The following is a 19215-nucleotide window of genomic DNA, read 5'->3' as shown; positions in this document are numbered from 1 at the left end:
ATGGGAGAGTCAAATGACTAATGCGTTCCAATACTGGACCAAAAAAATGAGGACAAATGTGCATTCTGTAACACAGATCCGTGAACTTAGGAAAATTATGGCAAAAATCCCAAAAAGGTTAACAGACCGATTGTGAACTCTAGAGAAAAAGCAGTGGTGATCACGGCCCCAGTAAAGGTGCGTCACCACGGGCACATTATAACAGAACAATCTCATCTTTCTTTTGATATTAACTTGACTGCTAGCTTCAGAAATAGTAGAGTACATTCAGATTTTCATCATGGAGAGACAGGATCTGTATTAGAGTTTGGTAATATGGATTCAAATATGTAAAACAACCATTTCCAGAAAATGTTTAGCAGTGGATTTATATTGAACAGAAAGGTGATACCTGGTATTGTACTGAAAGACTCAGTACTTGATCCCTTTCCCTTATCACAGTGATTGAAAGATGATGGAGAAGAAATGCAGGTTAAATTTTAATTTTCAGATGTCACACAGTCAAGAGAGGAAGCTAACACGTGGACAACATCAAAATTTTAATGGCTTTGACATGTTGAGCAATAGACTGATACTAGCCAGATGAAATGGAACAGGGCAACCGTATAGTTGAGCATTTAGGTTTCATAAACTAATTACAAAAATGTAAACCTCAGTTTGGCAGTGACTCATAGAAAAATGCTGAGAATCTTTGATAACGACATTCTGTATATAAGCCAAAACTGTGACGCAGATACTAAAAAAAAGCAAACGCAAACCTTGGCAGTATAAACAGATTCACATGTCCAAAAGACAGGCAAGAACAGTCTCACTGCAGTCTTTGATAGCTAATCATTTTTAGAAAACTATGTTCAAATCCTGGGTGCCATGTCTCAAGAGGGACACTGACAAGATAGACAGGGTCCAGCATGAGGATGAAGAAATATTTGGAAACATGTCATCTAAGGAATGCTTAACCTGGAGGAAAGGGTTAAAGGAAGATATTAAACCCATCCTCAAACTAAAGCAATTAAATGGAAGGAGGAGAAGTCCTGTTTTATATGCTTCAGGGAACAAAACAAAGAGCAATCAGGTGAAATTTCTAGGAAGCTTCAATTTCAATTACAAGTAAGAAAGAGCTTTCAGATGACTAGAATTGTCTAACAATGAATAATTTTTTTTTGACAAATTGTAAATTCCCTATCATTGAAAGTCCTCAGCAACTAGATACCCACATCAGAGAAGGTATAAGTGAAACTCTAAGCTGAAGATGGAGGTGGGACAAGGCTGCCTCCAAGGTGCCACACAACTTTAAGATTCAAGCTGACTGTGCTTCAGCTGGAATGGTTTTGCCAGCTTCTGAGTGGCAAGGCTTGGTACAAAATGAAAAACAGTAATTAAAACCTTTCTTTAATACAATAAACTGTGAAATGTATCACAAACAACATAAAAATCTCCTTTTTACTTAGAATGACTTATTTTACTTAGAATGACTTATTACTAAAAAGCAGAGACATCACTTTGCTGACAAAGATCTAGTCAAAGCTATGGTTTTTCGAGTAGTCACGTATGGATGTGAGAGTTGGACTATAAAGAAAGCTGAACGCCGAAGAATTGATGCTTTTGAACTGTGGTGTTGGAGAAGACTCCTGAGAGTCCCTTGGACTGTAAGGAGATCAAACCAATCAATCCTAAAGGAAATCAGTCCTGAATATTCATTGGAAGAACGGATGCTGAAGCTAAAGCTCCAATACTTTGGCCACCTGATGCAAAGAACTGACTCACTGGAAAAGACCCTGATGTGGAAAGATTGAAGGCAGGAGAAGGGGACGACAGCGGATGAGATGGTTGAATGGCATCACCAACTCGATGGACATGACTTTGAGCGAGCTTTGGGAGGTGGTGATGGACAGGGAAGCCTGGTATCCACAGTTGCAAAGTCCACAACTTTGCAAAGAGTTGGATACGACTGAGCGACTGAACTGAACTGAACTAGAATGACAAATTATGTAAAAGAATCTATAGGGAAAAAAAATCTACTGATCTTAAATACTTAATCTACTGATCTAATGACCTTAATTAAATGTCTTATTTTGGCAAAAATGGAAGGAAGTGGAAATAAGAGAATTTTTAGTTATTTCCTCAATCACATGAATTCACAGGTGAAGACACAATTAGAATGGTAGTGTGTCCTGATATTAAAATAGTAATAATAATATAATAATAATAGCAATAGCAACAAAGACAACCCCATATGTAGTACTTACATGTGCCTAGCACTGTTCTAATAGGATTGCATACACACACATATACCTTCTGTTCTATATACCTTATGAGGTGTATGTGTGTGTGGATCTATCTATCTAGGAAAAATTTGAATTTCATTTGAAAAGAGAACACATATGCCAATACTGTCCTTTGCACAGGACAAACTTTTAAAATACACATCACAGATTTAAAAAAATACATCAAATCAAATACTTTTGGATAAAACCATATTTACAGAGATGACAGAAACCTAAGCCATCATTAGATTAATTATGTACATCTTACAGCATACACATCTTTTTTTTTTCTACCACAAGTAAAAATGCCATACAGTTGTGGAACAAATGTCAACAGGAATTGGAGGTGGAAAATTTCCACATTTTCTGCTAAGAAAAAGCCATAAACACCTCAATAGACTTGAGTAAGTATATTCTTGTAGTCATACTTTTTAAACAAAAAGGCACTGAATAAAACAAAACTAATATATTTGTACCTAAAAAATTCTTAATAACAGAAACTTTTTTTTTTAATTAAAAGTCTCAACCAAAGACTCTGACTGCAACACTAGTATTGGGGTTTCACACAACCAACCGGACACTGCCTCTTATCATTTTCACAATTAAAAAAAAAAATTTCAGTGTTCATCATGCTACATTGAAGTCACTGGATAAAAGATAAGTTCAAAATGACAAACATAATTTGTCACATGCTTTACGCATTTTTACTATTCTCTAATAAAATATCAGAGTATTTTTCTTTTGTAAAATAGCCTGTAAAATTACTGCAATACAGATCTGTATTGAGTTTTGAGATACTAATTTTTAACAAGTTCTATTTATTGTTTTGAAGAATTAAAATCATTCTGTATAACTGTGTGAGAGTTCAGGATACACATGACATTTGTTACACTACTCTCCTTTTCCCTGGCCAAGTTCTGGAAGCCCATGGAGATGGGAGGTAAGAGAGGTGAACTCCAAGAGGGACAAAATGCCACATATTTCCAGACATGATGGCCTTTCAAGCACCTTGGAGCAGAATCCTCCAAATGAAACCACACACGGACCAATTTTTAATCTTATAACAGGATGAGATGTTCCCTTCCTAAGACTGATTAATTCATTTATGCTGTTTCATAATAATACAAAAAATAATCATAGAGAAGCAATAAGCACACTGCCTCTCTCCCTGGCAGTGGGGAAACTCTGGACCTGGACATGTGTGACCTTGGGCATAGTAACTTCTCTAAGCCCACCTCACCTATAAAATCACAGAGAAAATATTTATGCCACAGGCAATTATTATGAGGAACGAATAAGATAATATATGTGAAATTAACATCAATAAAATGCTTCACAAATATAAGGTTTGAAGAGTAAGGGAGCATGGGAATACATTGCAAAGCTCACATTAACATTTATATAATGTACCTGGTTCATTTCCAAGGCAAACCATTCAATATCACAGTAATCCAAGCCTATGCCCCAACCAGTAATGCTGAAGAAGCTGAAGTTGAATGGTTCTATGAAGACCTACAAGACCTTTTAGAACTAACACCCAAAAAAGATGTCCTTTTCATTATAGGGGACTGGAATGCAAAAGTAGGAAGTCAAGAAACACCTGGAGTAACAGGCAAATTTGGCCTTGGAGTATGGAATGAAGCAGGGCAAAGGCTAATAGAGTTTTGCCAAGAGGACGCACTGGTCATAGCAAACACCCTCTTCCAACAACACAAGAGAAGACTCTACACATGGACATCACCAGATGGCCAACACTGAAATCAGACTGATTATATTCTTCACAGCCAAAGATGGAGAAGCTCTACAGAGTCAGCAAAAATAAGACCAGGAGCTGACTGTGGCTCAGATCATGAACTCCCTATTTCCAAGTTCAGACTTAAACTGAAGAAAGTAGGGAAAACCATTAGACCATTCAGGTATGACCTAAATCAAATCCCTTATGATTATACAGTGGAAGTGAGAAATAGATTTAAGGGACTAGATCTGATAGACAGAGTGCCTGAAGAACTATGGACGGAGGTTCGTGACACTGTAGAGGAGACAGGAATCAAGACCATCCCCATGGAAAAGAAATGCAAAAAGGCAAAATGGTTGTCTAAGGAGGCCTTATAAATAGCTGTGAAAAGAAGAGAAGTGAAAAGCAAAGGAGAAAAGGAAAGATATACCCATTTGAATGCAGAGTTCCAAAGAATAGCAAGGAGAGATAAGAAAGCCTTCCTCAGTGATCAGTGCAAAGAAATAGAGGAAAACAACAGAATGGGAAAGACTAGAGATCTCTTCAAGAAAATTAGAGATACCAAGGGAACATTTCATGCAAAGATGGGCTCAATAAAGGACAGAAATGGTATGGACCTAACAGAAGCAGAAGATAGTAAGAAGAGGTGGCAAGAATACACAGAAGAACTGTACAAAAAAGATCTTCATGGCCCAGATAATCACGATGGTGTGATCACTCAACTAGAGCCAGACATCATGGAAAGTGAAGTCAAGTGGGCCTGAGGAAGCATCACTATGAACAAAACTAATGGAGGTGATGGAATTCCAGATGAGCTATTTCAAAGCCTAAAAGACAATGCTGTGAAAGTGCTGCACTCAATATGCCAGCAAATCTGGAAAATTCACCAGCGGCCACGGGGCTGGAAAAGGTCAGTTTTCATTCCAGTCCCAAAGAAAGGCAATGCCAAAGAATGCTCAAACTACCACACAATCGCACTCATCTCACATGCTAGTAAAGTAATGCTCAAAATTCCCCAAGCCAGGCTTCAACAATACATGAACTTTGAAATTCCAGATGTTCAAGTTGGTTTTATAAAAGGCAGAGGAACCAGAGATCAAATTGCCAACATCCGCTGAATCATCGAAAAAGCAAGAGAGTTCCAGAAAAACATCTACTTCTGCTTTATTGACTATACCAAAGCCTTTGACTGTGTGGATCACAATAAACTGTGGAAAATTCTGAAAGAGATGGGAATACCAGACCACCTGACCTGCCTCTTGAGAAATCTGTATGCAGGTCAGGAAGCAACAGTTAGACCTGGACATGGAACAGACTGGTTCCAAATAGGGAAAGGAGTACGTCAAGGCTGTATATTGTCACCCTGCTTATTTAACTTATATGCAGAGTACATCATGCAAAATGCCGGGCTGGATGAAGCACAAGCTGGGATCAAGATTTCCAGGAGAAATATCAATAACCTCAGATACCCAGATGATACCACCCTTATGGCAGAAAGTGAAGAAGAACTAAAGAGCCTCTTGATGAAAGTGAAAGAGGAGACTGAAAAGGTTGGCTTAAAGCTCAACATTCAGATAACTATGATCATGGCATCCAGTCCCATCACTTCATGGCAAATAGATGGGGAAACAGTGAAAACAGTGGCTGACTTTATTTTTGGGGGCTCCAAAATCACTGCAGATGGTAGCTGCAGCCATGAAATTAAAAGACGCTTGCTCCTTGGAAGAAAAGTTACGACCAACCTAGACAGCATATTAAAAAGCAGACATTACTTTGCCAACAGAGGTCCATCTAGTCAAAGCTATGGTTTTCCCACTAGTCATGTATGGATGTGAGAGTTGGATTATAAAGAAAGCTGAGCACCAAAGAATTGATGCTTTTGAACTGTGGTGTTGGAGAAGACTCTTGGGAGTCCCTTGGACTGCAAGGAGATCCATCCAGTCCATTCTAAAGGAGATCAGTGCTGAGTGTTCATTGGAAGGACTGATGTTGAAACTCCAATACTTTGGCCACCTGATGTGAAGAGCTGACTCATTTGAAAAGACCCTGATGCTGGGAAAGATTGAAGGCGGGAGGAGGAGGGGATGACAGAGGATGAAATGGTTGGATGGCATCACCGACTCAATGGAGAGGAGTTTGAGTAAACTTGGGGAGTTGGTGATGGACAGGGAAGCCTGGGGTGCTGTGGTCCATGGGGTCTCAAAGAGTCAGACATGACTGAGCGACTGAACTGACTGACTGATTAACCTGGCTTTAATTATAAAGAATATAGACTATTTTATATAGATTCATGGAAGTATTTTAAATATTTAAAAACTGTGATTATTAGAAAATAGGAAACATGCTTGTTCTGAAAAATGAATTTCCAGATCATCTTGATCATTGAAAATTCTGTCTATTCTCCCTAAATGGGGGAAGAAAAACACACGATAAAAACAGATAGGGTATCATTTTTCTTGCCCTCTCTTCCACATGAGTCTATTAAGCTCAGTCTGGATGATGTGTGGCCTCCTGTTGAGAGTGAGATTTCAGAACTGATTTCAAGGCTCAACCTCTCAGCTAAGTACATCTGAGTCTGTGCTGTGAAATACTATCCACAAAGACCTGAACATAATCAAACAACTCATTTCATACAAATTATCATATCTGAATATATATGTATATTATATGTATGCTATACTTAGTTGCTCAGCCATGTCCAACTGGTTGCAATCCCACGGACTGTAGCCCACCAGGCTCTTCTGTCCATAGGGATTCTCCAGGCAAGAGTACTGGAGTGGATAGCCTATCCCTTCTCCAGGTGATCTTCTGGACCCAGGAAATGAACTGGGGTCTACCGCATTGCAGGCTGATTCTTTACCAGCTGAGCTACCAGGGAAGCCCATATTATATGTATAAATACCTCTAAACAAACACCCATACATACATATATAATTTAGAAATATTTTAATATAGTTAAAACATTTTATTGGCATAATCAAAACTGACCAAAACTGTTCACTCTATGGCTGAGCATTCAGGTAAAGTTGTGCTTGCTGCTTAAGAAACAAGAGGTCAGCTTGGAGCTCAGGGTATGAGTAGATGTGCCTGATTTCAAGTTGTAATTAAAGGGAATAAGTATATGATTTTAGTTTTAAGTTAATTTATAAATTCTCATTAACATTTGGTAAGTAGGGTATCTGAGGATGGTGGTGGTGCACAGTTGTGTCCGACTCTTTGTGACTCCATGGACTACAGGCCACCAGGCTCCTCTGTCCGTGGGATTTTCCAGGCAAGAATACTGGAGTGCGTTGCCATTTCTTCTTCCAGGGGATCTTTCCAACCCAGGGATCAAACTTGCGTCTTTTGTGTCTCCTGCTCTGGCAGGTGGATTGTTTACCATTGTGCCACTTGGGAAGCCCCATCTGACATATGTATGGAATTATATTAAATTGAAGCTTAATTCCATAGAAAAAGCAATTTTTGCTGCTTGGTTACCATGTCTTCTAGAGGAAAATTTAATGATGCACACACATCATGTATGTAAACCATCCTGGGGATTATGAGAGAAACATATAAATTATGCAAGAGTGAATTTGGGTTTCTAGCTTGATTTGAGTCTATATCTTATTCATTTCTCGTCCTAAAAATTAATTAATTAATTTGAAATTTTTGGTTGCACTGGGTTTTTGCTGCTACACTTGGGTTTTCTCTAGTTGCAGCTGAGTGGGGACTACTCTGTTGTGGTGAGCGGGCTTCTCATTGCAGGGGCTTGTTTTGTTCTGGAGCACGGGTTCGAGAGCATGGGCTCAGTAGTTGTGCACAGACTTAGGTGCTCCAAGGCATGTGGGATCTTCCCAGAGCAGGGATCATGTCCCCTGCATTGGCAGGTGGATTCTTATCCACTGCACGCCAGGGAAGTACCTTCATTCATTTCTTAAATTCTCCTCATATTCTGATTTTTCATCTGCTAAAACCTTGGGATCACTTACCTCAAAACCACTATTACCACCAGCATCACTACTATCCATTGAGCCTAGATTCCTGGCATCCCAACATACATTCTGATACAAAATGAGCTCAAAACACATGACTTCCATCACTGGTCTCTGTGTGCATGCTAAGTGGCTTTAGTCATGTCCAATTCTTTGCCACCCTATAGACTGTAGCCCGCCAGCCTTCTCTGCCCATGGGATTCTCCAGGCAAGAATACTGGAGTGGGTTGCCATTCCCTTCTCCAGGGGATCTTCATGACACAGGGATCAAACCTGCATCTCTTCTGTCTCCTGCACTGACAGGCAGGTTCTTTATCACTAGCGCCACCTGGGAAGCCCTCCATCCATCACTGGAACACACATCAAATGACAGAAAAACGATAGCTACTGAGAGCAATGACAACCAATGCATATCTCAGCCAAGCCTTCCAGGCAGATCACATCAGACTGAGGGCACAGGCAGGAAGCAATGCTATGGGGGTGACGCTGTTACTCTGCACCACATAAGTGTAATCATATCTGCAGGATTAACACCTCTTCCAGATGTAGGAGGGCTCGACGTTATGATGCTACGGTATTTGTTAACATAGACCCTTGCTTTCATCGAGAGAACAGTGATGAGAGCTTGTTTTATTTTTATTTTTTTATGTTTATTTATTTGGCTGCATTGGGTCTTAGTTGCAGCATGCGGGATCTCTGATGCTCATGTGGGATCTTTCATTGCAGTGTATGTGGGCTCTCATCTGTGCAGTGTATGTGATCCCCACAAGGGATTGAATCTGCATCCCCTGCATTGCAAGGCCGACCGGACCACCAGGGAAGTCTTGAGAACTTGTCTTAAATGGTCATATCTCTAAAACTTTCTTGAGAGAGGGAAGAATGCATACCAGCTTAGGAAAAAATCACAATAATCACTGAACTAGTTCAGCAAATTAATCCTAAGATATTCACTTACTAGATAGTCACTATTTCCGAGACCAGAATTATGTTAGGATTATAGAGTAACGCATACCATTTTCTGGATTTTGGTAAGACCAGAGACTGACTACAAATTCTCTCTTACTTCTTTTTGTTGTATGTCTAAAGCACCCTGGGAAACAGCATGGTAGTGAAGAGTACAGTGTGGAGTCAATAGACCCAGCTAGAATAATGACTGTGAGATAGTAACTGTGTGAACACCGTTAGCTTATTTCATCTCTTCTCCATAAAATGAAAGGATTCAGAGACAGGATCTGATAGAACCGCTTGATTGAAGTGCTCAGTGTATGTCTTGAACAGAGAGCACCCTGAAGAAAATGCTTACAATGACATGCATCTTACCAGGGTCACAGGACGTAGAAAAGCCTACAGCCTTTCCTAACAGGTGCATAGGAATGAAGACAAAAGGCAGCAAAATTTCTTTGGCTCTAGAACAGGGAGACCTTCCACAGGGGGCACCGTGCATGAGTCAATCTTCAGAGGCACATCTTTGGCTTTAGTACTATCTGGTGGATAGGTAAGATCTTTCCTCAAGCCAGAAAGTCAAGCACTTGGAAGAAAGAAAAGATCTACTCAGTGGTAATCTCCGTCATCTCTACTGTGACCTCAGTAATTCTGTTTAAAATTGAGGTGCACAGCTACCATGCCATTTCAGAAAGGTGCTTAAGCACATCTAGGATCGATATTCAGTCTCATGTGTCAGCAGGGAGGCTAAGCAGTGCCTTCAGACACAGCTGAGGAAACACAAGGGAATGGCTTCAGATACACCATCTGAACAAATTATAGCTTTCTGTAAGATCAAACATCTTGACGTCACAGAAGTCCTTAATTCCATGTAAAATCAGGCTGTAGGATTAGTGAATAAATTTGGAAATAACAATCTAAGGCAATGACAAAGACTTCCGACTTACTGAAGCTAGATTCAACATTGACACAGAGGTGCCTCCCTTTTCATTCTCTTTTTGGAAAACTCACGTCCTTCCACTGCTTTTGATGACACGGAAAGAAACAGTATTCCCTTCAGATCTACTTAAAACTGTTTCATGGACTAAGCAGACTCCTCCAGGGGACAAAAGGCTCAGTCCTCCACATAAAGTCACACACTCACTTCCTGTGCACAGGTGGGTCCTGATGCCACAAACTGGGAACAATAATTGAATCCAGCTACCCCACCGTGCAGAGCATTTATCCACAGAACCAGCTGGTGAGCATCTGTAGTTAGCTAGACTAAGATTCAAAAGGCTACCCTAAATGAATCTTTGTTTTAACCCAGAGAGTGCATGCCATTGAGGAAGTATTTGATTAAATATACTAGGGGAGAAATTAAGAGGATCAAAGATGGAGTCAAATTCATCTTATGAATGAAAAGGAACATAGGCACAAACAGCTGGCGTATCTTGGGTTATTCATTCATTCAATAGTAGTTCAGCGTATATTTATTGGGTACCTAGTATGTGGCAGGAACTGTGTTAGGCCCTCAGGATATAAAACCAGACACGATTCCAGGCTTACAGCTAAGAACTCCTCTTCTTCAACAATCTAAGTTTGCCTTAGCTTCCTAATAAATGTGAGATATTATACAGACATGTAATTTTTCAAGAACCAGAAATTCAAAATTATAAACCTAAGGATGGGAGAGATTGCCCCACTAAACATTATTGTTATAAACAAAATAATTCAATATTTTATATATAAAATTAGAGATGAAAGGCCAATAAGCTAGAAATATATGACATAAAGAAAAATAAAGAAGATTTATAACTGCTTTGAGGATTGAATTAAAAGAATATCAATAATATTTGGGCAAACAGGTGAGAGGGTGGCATTATTTTATGATGTCATAAAGAGGCTTATCACTGACATCATTTAATAATTTTATTCATGGTCCATGAGGGACTAGAGATTATTATCATTAAATCTGTTGATGCCGCTGAAGTGTGTGGGACTGCAAACACCTCAGAGAACGAGAATCTAATTTTAAAATAACATTAAGAAATTAGCGGAATGGATCATCAAAGTAAGATGATAGTTACTGGGGACAAATGCAAAATAATATACTCAGAGACTTAAGGAAGAAAAGAAATAGCTTGATAATAGGGGAACAAATGAATGAATGAATGCCCAGAGGGTGACTGTTCTGCAAAAAGACTTGAGGGTCATCAACGCACAACTCTGGCTCTGGAGACTAACTATTGCATGTGCAATTAGAACTTATTTTTGATTAAAAATTTTACATGGTACAAAAGATTTTGGCTTTATTATGAACAGAAATAGATCAATGATTATTTTTCATCATTGATAACTGTACTTTGAAGGAGATTTGGAATCAAAGCAGTAGTTGCAAAAACCAGCTTTAGTAAATTAATTGTTTTGAAAAAAAGATTAAACAAAATTACTCATTATTGCTGGGAAAAAAACCCCAAAACAAAATCCCCCTACGTTTCTGAAGTATGACTGCCAAAAGAAAAATAATCGGTCATATGTGATTTTAAGGAAACAGGGAGAGGAGGATTTAAAAATTTTAGCCCCCATCCCTCTGCAGCGGGCGGGACGTCAGTGCTGCAGCACAGGCTGAGCCCAAGGTTTCCTTTGTCATCTTTCTCAACTATTCCCTGGCGCCTCAACCACAGTTTGAGGCCTTGCACAAAAATTCCCAGTGTAAAACATCATATTTCAGAAAACAAACTTCTGATTATCAGAGAGGGAAGTGGGGGGGATGAATCAGGAGTTTAACATGTATACACAACTACATATAAAACAGGTAACCGATAAGGAACTATTGTTAAGCACAGGGAACTATACCCTGTATTTTGTAATAGTCTATAAGGGAAAATAATCTGAAAATATAAATAAACATGTATGTGTGTATATGTATATAAAACTGAAATAGTGTGCTATACACCTGAAACTAACACAACATTATAAATCAACTATACTTCAATTAAAAAAGTTATTTTTAAAAATCCACATTTTCCAGTGAATTCCTTCTACTGCCATAGAAGCAAGCAACTCTTTAGGAGCCTAGGATTAAATTCTGGTTATGAACTAAAAACATGAGTTCAGGAAAGTTATTTTTCAATTCTCAGTAGCTCAGGTGGTAACACAGAAAAATTCCAATTCAAATCAGAGTCTACATTTTAAAAACTGATACCTTTCAGACAAAAAGTTATTATCTTAAGGCCCTTTTTACATTTTACATGTTGTCATGCAGTCTTTATCAAGCATATGAAATTTTATATAATTGCACTCATATCATATGGATTTGGATTTTTTCTTTTAAATTATATTATAAACATCTCATATAATTGGACCACAAATTCTTAATGAAAAAAGAGGGGGGAATGTTATTGCTTGTAGATAGTCTCCATAATTATTACAAAACCAGAAATCCTAAATGTTAAGACAGCTTCAAGAGGTTAGAGGAAATGAGAGATTCAGTGCATACAATGATGCTGTTTGGAATATTTTACCAAAGGAGCTAATGCAAAGTCCCAGAGTAGGAGAAGGAGCATCTGCCCAAGAAAGGGGTACAGCAAAGAGAAAATACAGCAACATCTGGTCTCTAAATGTGCCAACATGAAAAATTCTCAGAGCCAGTTAGCTAGGGTTATGGGAAAGAACAAGCCAGCTAAAACTCTGCAAAAAAAAAAAAAAAAAAAAAAATCTGGCTTTGTCAGTAAAGAAAGGACAATAATATTTATAGAAAATTTCCTACACTGGTTCAAAAAAGAATTTTGGATAAAATATGCAGCAAAATGGTTGAAGCAATCTATGGATAATAAATGGGAAGAAATGGCTAAAAGGGCAAGCCGTGGAAAGGAGAACCACGACATGAGAGGAAGTGATGATGTGTGATCATGCAAATGCAAATATCTGTGGATGGCACAGTTTGCTGCTGGGAAGGGAATTTTAATGTGTACCCTATGCAAATGTGTTTTATAATAAAACAAAATGTGCAAGGCCTGAGGGTGGGGAGGGATGAAGAAGGCAGGGGCTCTAGACACTGATCCTGAGGCAGGGGAAAGGGCTACTCTGAGACCTGAACAAATTCCGGGAGAGGCGAAACAGCAAAAAACTCCCACTCCTTTCAAAAAGCCTCTCTCACATTTGACTGAGAACTGGATGCCTGATAAACTAACATATGCAAAATCTTTACCAAGTGCTTAACCTTGAGCAACTCTCTGTGCTTCAAGTGAACCTCAGTGGGAAGACACAAAAAACAACTTTCTTTTCTGTACTGAGTCATGGGAAAATTATATGAACTACACACAGTAAAGGCTGGAGATGAATACCAGAAAGCTCCTGCAAACCATTTAGAGTCTTTGCATCAAAATCGGCATGACTGTCAAAGCCCATGTAAGGCCTAGTCCTACGCACTTGTGGGAGAATGAGCAGGAGGGTGGCCCACAGGGCTGAGAGTCTGGTTCTGACCAAGCGATATTTATCCATAATGTGTATATCTGAGGCAATTATTTAAAAGAAATTGAGAAAAGTTCTGTATCCCTGTGATGGAGATATTTTTAAGCCAGCCATCTCGAAAGTGTTAAAAAATTAAAATTGTAGAAACCCGAACCATAGGTGCCATGTTTTGCCTGAAGTGGTAAAAATACCATCTGCCTCAGTCTTTGAGCAGCATGCTTCTTTCAAGGAGCAGTAGGCTAAACTACAGGCATACGCTCAGCTCCAGCTGGGGAAAATACACAGACGTTTGTAGATGTTTTTCTCAGAGTAGCCAACATACTTGTTTTCCTTCAGACACATATATTAAGTTACCATAGCAAACCAAGAGTGAATGTGGCCTGAGACACTTCTCCACGGGTCCCCACACATGTCCATGGATGTCTACAGTTCAATAGGTGGCACTCTTCCCTCTAACACTGAACTCAATCTGCTTGGGGCCAGAAACCTTGGGAACACGGAACCGTTCCCTATTGCCTAAGACAGACACACTCAGGGCTGAACACCAGTCACGTAAAGAAGATCCTCTTTGTACGGCGTATGTGAGCAAAACTGTTGGCACCAGATTTTTGGTCACAATTCACTTCTGGTAAATACATTCTGTCCAATAAAACTTCTGCAGTTTTAACTAGGTAAGTTGCTTCTTGTTTTTTCATTTTAGAAGCTGGGTAGAATCACCTTATAGTTAACAGCTTCCACCCCAGGCCAGCCTCAGGTGAATGAGCTTCAGGAGTGGGTAGAGTGCACCGGGACTGGTGTTAACCACCTTCCAGAGGCGGGAGAGACTTAATGAAGGGATAGTTGCTGAGCGCTTTAATATCTGTAGGTGAAAGGCACTGTCGCAGTGTAAAGCATTCATAATCCAGGCTCCATCGCAGCAGGAACTCAATTAAGAAGTAATTCAATTTCTTTTCTGAGTGTTTGAGGACACACCACTGTTTCGTTGAATGTGACTGACACTCTATAGCGATCTAGCCGAGACCGATTTTGATCACCACTTCTACCCTCTCCTCTACTTCCCTGCCGTTCTGAGACTGATAAAATTGGAGGGATGGCATAAGAAGCCAGAGAGCACATGGCCAAATAATCTGCACTTAAAATCCGATTTTTCAGATAAAACTTGGCTTTTGAGAAAATGTTCACCACTTGGAAATAAAGAAACATCCAGCAATAACTAAATTTCATGACACTCTCCGGAAATGGACACTGAGTTTTGTTTTTTTTGACACTGAGTTTTTAAAATGCAGTTTTACAGGTAAACCCACCAGGGGAGCCCTAAGCTGCCAAAGCACGATGCCTGCAACAATTAGCATGAGACCAGGACTTCCCCATGGGCCCATGATACACAGCGTAAGAGACAGTACTGCAGATATCTCCTGAACGCTTGGCAGAGAAGGATACAATCATTCTACCCGCGGTGCTTGGATTTGGGTCTATGTATGGATAACAGCGGAGAAGGCAATGGCACCCCACTCCAGTACTCTTGCCTGGAAAATCCCATGGACGGAGGAGCCTGGTAGGCTGCAGTCCATGGGGTCGCTAGGAGTCAGACACGACTGAGTGACTTCATTTTCCCTTTTCCCTTTCATGCATTGGAGAAGGAAATGGCAACCCACTCCAGTGTTCTTGCCTGGAGAATTCCAGGGACGGGGGAGCCTGGTGGGCTGCCGTCTATGGGGTCGCACAGAGTCGGACACGACTGAAGTGACTTAGCAGCAGTAGCAGCAGCATGGATAACAGGTCTGGGTTAACTGCTGAGATCAAGTTATGCCCTTAAATATCAGCACAGCACCACTTACTCCAGTAGGTGGGTTTCTGTTAGCTGGCATCACAACTATTGTCACTGGGTGCTTGGGAAGGCAATCTGAGGGCTACTGAACATAGGGATGGACAGTGTCCTAGAGTATACTGGCTGTATTGGCTAATTTGAGTCTGTGATCCCCAGTTCCAGACCTCTGAGCTGCCTGCACTTCTAACATCTCACTAATGCAGCCGTCGTCCATACACATTTGTCAAGCACTCCTGCATGTAAGCCTGTGCTGGGCACAGACAATGCTACGATGGACAAGGCCATGGAAGGCCCTGCCTTCAGGTCTTGCCTTACAGCCTACTGGAAAAAGAAACAAAACACAGGGAACTAAATAAAAATGATAATTGTAGATTATGATAAACGTTAAGGAGGAAAAAAACAGAGCAAAGGGGGACTTTTGATAGGAAGGTCTAGGTTAGGTCTGGCTGCATATATTAAATATCAGATCCACCATGCTTGGGTGGATGAAGCAGATGAAGGAATGAATCTGGACCTTAATAGTATATAAGATAAGAGTGTTCCCTCTGCCCACCCCCCCCCCCCCACCCCAAAAGAATGTCTCCTCTCAAATTTGGGCCTGGAGAGTAGAATAGCACTATTGTAACCTGCTCCTCTCATACTAAGGAAACTGAAAGAAAGAAAGTGAAGTTGCTCAGTTGTGTCCAGCTCTTTGTGACCCCATGGACTGTATCCTACCAGCTACAGTACCCTACCAGCCCACCAGCTTCTGTACCCATCGTCCTATAGTACCCTACCAGCCTACCAGCTACTGTACCCATCCTTCTACAGTACCCTACCAGCCCACCAGCTACTGTACCCATCCTCCTACAGTACCCTACCAGCCTACCAGCTACTGTACCCATCCTTCTACAGTACCCTACCAGCCTACCAGCTACTGTACCCTCCTCTGTCTATGGGATTTTCCAGGCAAGAATGCTGGAAAATATTGTAACCTGCTCCTCTCACACTAAGGAAACTGAGGGGAAACCAAAAAGATTAAGTGACTGATAACAGATTTTGCAGTGAGTTGGTGACAGACCCATTGCTTGGTTCAGAGTGTTCTATCTGTGTCTCCATTTTCTTTTTTTCCTTTTCTTCTGGTCTCTTCCCCTGGCAGGTGCTTCTGCAATAAGAAATCCTAAAAGAGTTTTCTGAGTCATAAATAAGCAGCAATGATAAGTAATCACTCTATTGCCAAATCATGATGTCACTACCCTTAATTTTTTGTTTATAAGTTATTTCCTTTATCATAGTGAAATCCCTGCATTTATCTCCAAGTTAGTTCATTAACCTTCTCAAGCAATCTTCTTATCCCTGCTGATACCTGCAGCTTGTGTCAAAAGCTTTCCCTTCCTCTGTGATTGAAATAAAAAACCATATACCAGAATTTCTCCTGCAACTAATTGCATGGGTCTTCTATTTTCTTACAACCTCACTCACTTACTCATTCACCATTTGCCAAGGGCCAAGCACTATGTTAGGCACCAAGTGTACAAACAAGTTACCATCTGTGCCCTCAAAGAGCTCACAGCCTATGATCGTTCTCATAAATGGTCATAAACAATGGAGTGAAGCGCAATGACTGAGAGGTGCACAGTGGACTAGAGAATGGAGGAAAGCAGCTCATCCAGCCCAGGGACCCAGGCAGACTTTCTCCTGGAGACGATCCTACATTAGGTCTTACAGAAGAGGCAGGGGAAGCCAGATAAAGGGGGACTCTGCTGCATTCCAAGCAGAGGGGACAGCTCGGGTCGAGGCACAGAGAACAGAAACAGCATGTTTTATGTAATTTGGTGCCACTGGAGCACAGTCTGGAGGACATGAAGCTGGAGAGTGCCTCCAGGGGGCGAGATCACAGTGCTTTATATGCCACTGTGGTAAGCTTTGAATATGCCTTATAGAAAACATGGGGCCAAGGAAGGGTTTTAAGATGCAGTGTGGAACTGCCAGGCTTGTGGTTTAGATAGACATTCGGGCTGGTGATGGATCTTTGGGAACAAAAGAGAGGCATAGAGAACAGTCACAGGCTTTCTAGTGGTTCAGAGCAGGATGCAGTGTGAGCAATGGAAGAGGCATCAAGAGGAGGGACTGGATTTAAGAAAATGTAGGCAATAAAACTGGTATGACTTGGTCATGGAACATAGGGGTGAGGGGGTAACAGCATTTGAGAGTGACTTCTAATTTTCTCACATGGTTCACTGGTGGGATGACAGACAACATCAGGAGACAGAACAAGTAATAAGGACCAGAGATACAACACTAACACTAGACCCTAATGTCAATGATGGACTTTGGGTTATAAAGATGTATTAATGCAGGTTTATTGATGATAACAGATGTTCCAATCTGCTGCAGGACGCTAACAGTGGGGACGGCTATGCTTGTGTGGTGTCAGAGGGTAATGCAAACTTTCTACACTTTTTGCTCAGTTTTGCTGTGAACTTAAAAACTGCTCTAAAAAATAAAGTACTAAAAAAAAGGTGACCAGAGATGCTGGGAAGATGTTGAGTTCAGTTTAAGACACTTTGAGCATCTCTGCCTGTGGGAGACCATTTAGGAATAAGGCTCAAGTAGACATCTAAGAAGGAAATGGCAACCCACTCCAGTATTCTTGACTGGAGAATCCCATGGACAGAGGAGCCTGGCGGGCTACAGTTCATGCGGTCACGAACATTTGGACATGACTGAAACGACTTAGCACAGACATCAAAGATAGAGTGACAGACACACAAGTCTTCAGTATAGAGATACCACTCTTAATCTAATTTTTCTTGAAGCACACAGAAGTCTGTGAGACAGAGAAGGAAAGAACCGCACTTCAGGCAAAGAAAAGGCATGGAACCATGGGTGTACACTTCAGGGCTGCCGAGAGAGCACACGGCTCTGGATCAGCCTTGGAGCGATCTCTGGGGGGGCAGCTGTCCCAGCGCAAGCTCAGCTCTTACAGGTCCCATCTGGTCCTCCTTGTCTTTGGAGTACAGGTGTGCTCACACTCTGGCCATTCTTGACTGTTGTAAAAACCAGATGGTTAGCATGTTCCTTTATTCAAGCAGCTGTATGCATCCCACACACCTGCAAAAATACTTCATTTGTTCCTCAGGAGAAAACCCAAGTGTGTTCAAAGGCTTGCACAGGTGCGCTGAAATTCAAAATCCCACAGCAGTGTTTGAACAAGGCTATGTGTCAAAATGATCTGTGGAGCCTTTTTTTTTCAAACCCTTCCATCCTGCCCCTGGCCTGCTCTGCCTACCAGGGAATTCTGAAGTTGGTGAAAGAGGTATGATGCTGTGGTAACCCAGGCATGTATGTTTTCAAGAGCTCTACAGGGTATGTGAAAACTACTGCCTCTAGGAATCCAGACCTGCCCTGTATGGTGCTTCCCAGGTATTACTTGATGATGCTAAAAGCTCTTTTCCATAGTCCAAAGATACATCTTTCCAGCAATGGTCAGTGATCTTACCCAGTTAATTTTTCCTCATGGCACTTACCACCAGTTGACATTATATTATGTATCCATTTAGTTGTTTATTAATCACCTCCTCAACTAGCTTGTAAATGTCATGAATGAAAGAACTGATCTGGTTCACTCTTCTATTCTTGACGCCTAACACAGTGTCTGGAAAGAAGTAGGCATTCACTAAATAAACTTACCATTAAATGAATCCTATTTCACCTGTTAATGCCTGTTACTTCACAGGGAAGGTCCCTTAGTTTTGAATGTGATGCTTTTCTTTTGACTTTTCAAGTATAAATAAAAACCAAATAGCAAATAGAAATGTATAAAATGGCGTAGAATGCACAAAATCTACCTACCTTAGCATAGTCTAATCTTCCTTTCTCTTGAGCCTAAAATAGAAAAGAGGGGGAAATCAATTAGTTCTTTTAAAGTCACTTAGTATTTCTATAACTTTTGCTTCTCAAAGAATAAGCCAACTTTCTTCCCCTTCTCCACTTCCTCTTCTATCTCTACATGGTATGTAGTGAAACATACATATG

The 19215-nt window shown here is 40.6% G+C and overlaps 1 protein-coding gene across 7 annotated transcripts in view; it reads right to left on the bottom strand.

The window, feature by feature from the left end:
• PDSS2 (decaprenyl diphosphate synthase subunit 2) overlaps positions 1 to 19215 on the bottom strand; it is a 273201-nt gene that overhangs the window by 27883 nt on the left and 226103 nt on the right. For all 7 annotated transcript variants that reach the window (XM_043889762.1, XM_043889763.1, XM_043889765.1 and 4 more), the window contains one exon: positions 19033 to 19065. In XM_043889762.1, coding sequence (XP_043745697.1) covers positions 19033 to 19065 — 33 coding nt within the window. The remainder of the gene's footprint in view (positions 1 to 19032; positions 19066 to 19215) is intronic.

The sequence above is a fragment of the Cervus elaphus genome, chromosome 28 (assembly GCF_910594005.1).
Source record: "Cervus elaphus chromosome 28, mCerEla1.1, whole genome shotgun sequence".
In the NCBI taxonomy this organism is placed as follows: domain Eukaryota; kingdom Metazoa; phylum Chordata; class Mammalia; order Artiodactyla; family Cervidae; genus Cervus; species Cervus elaphus.
The sequence above is the reverse complement of the archived record's forward strand: the minus strand, read 5'-3'. Positions and strand labels throughout refer to the sequence as shown.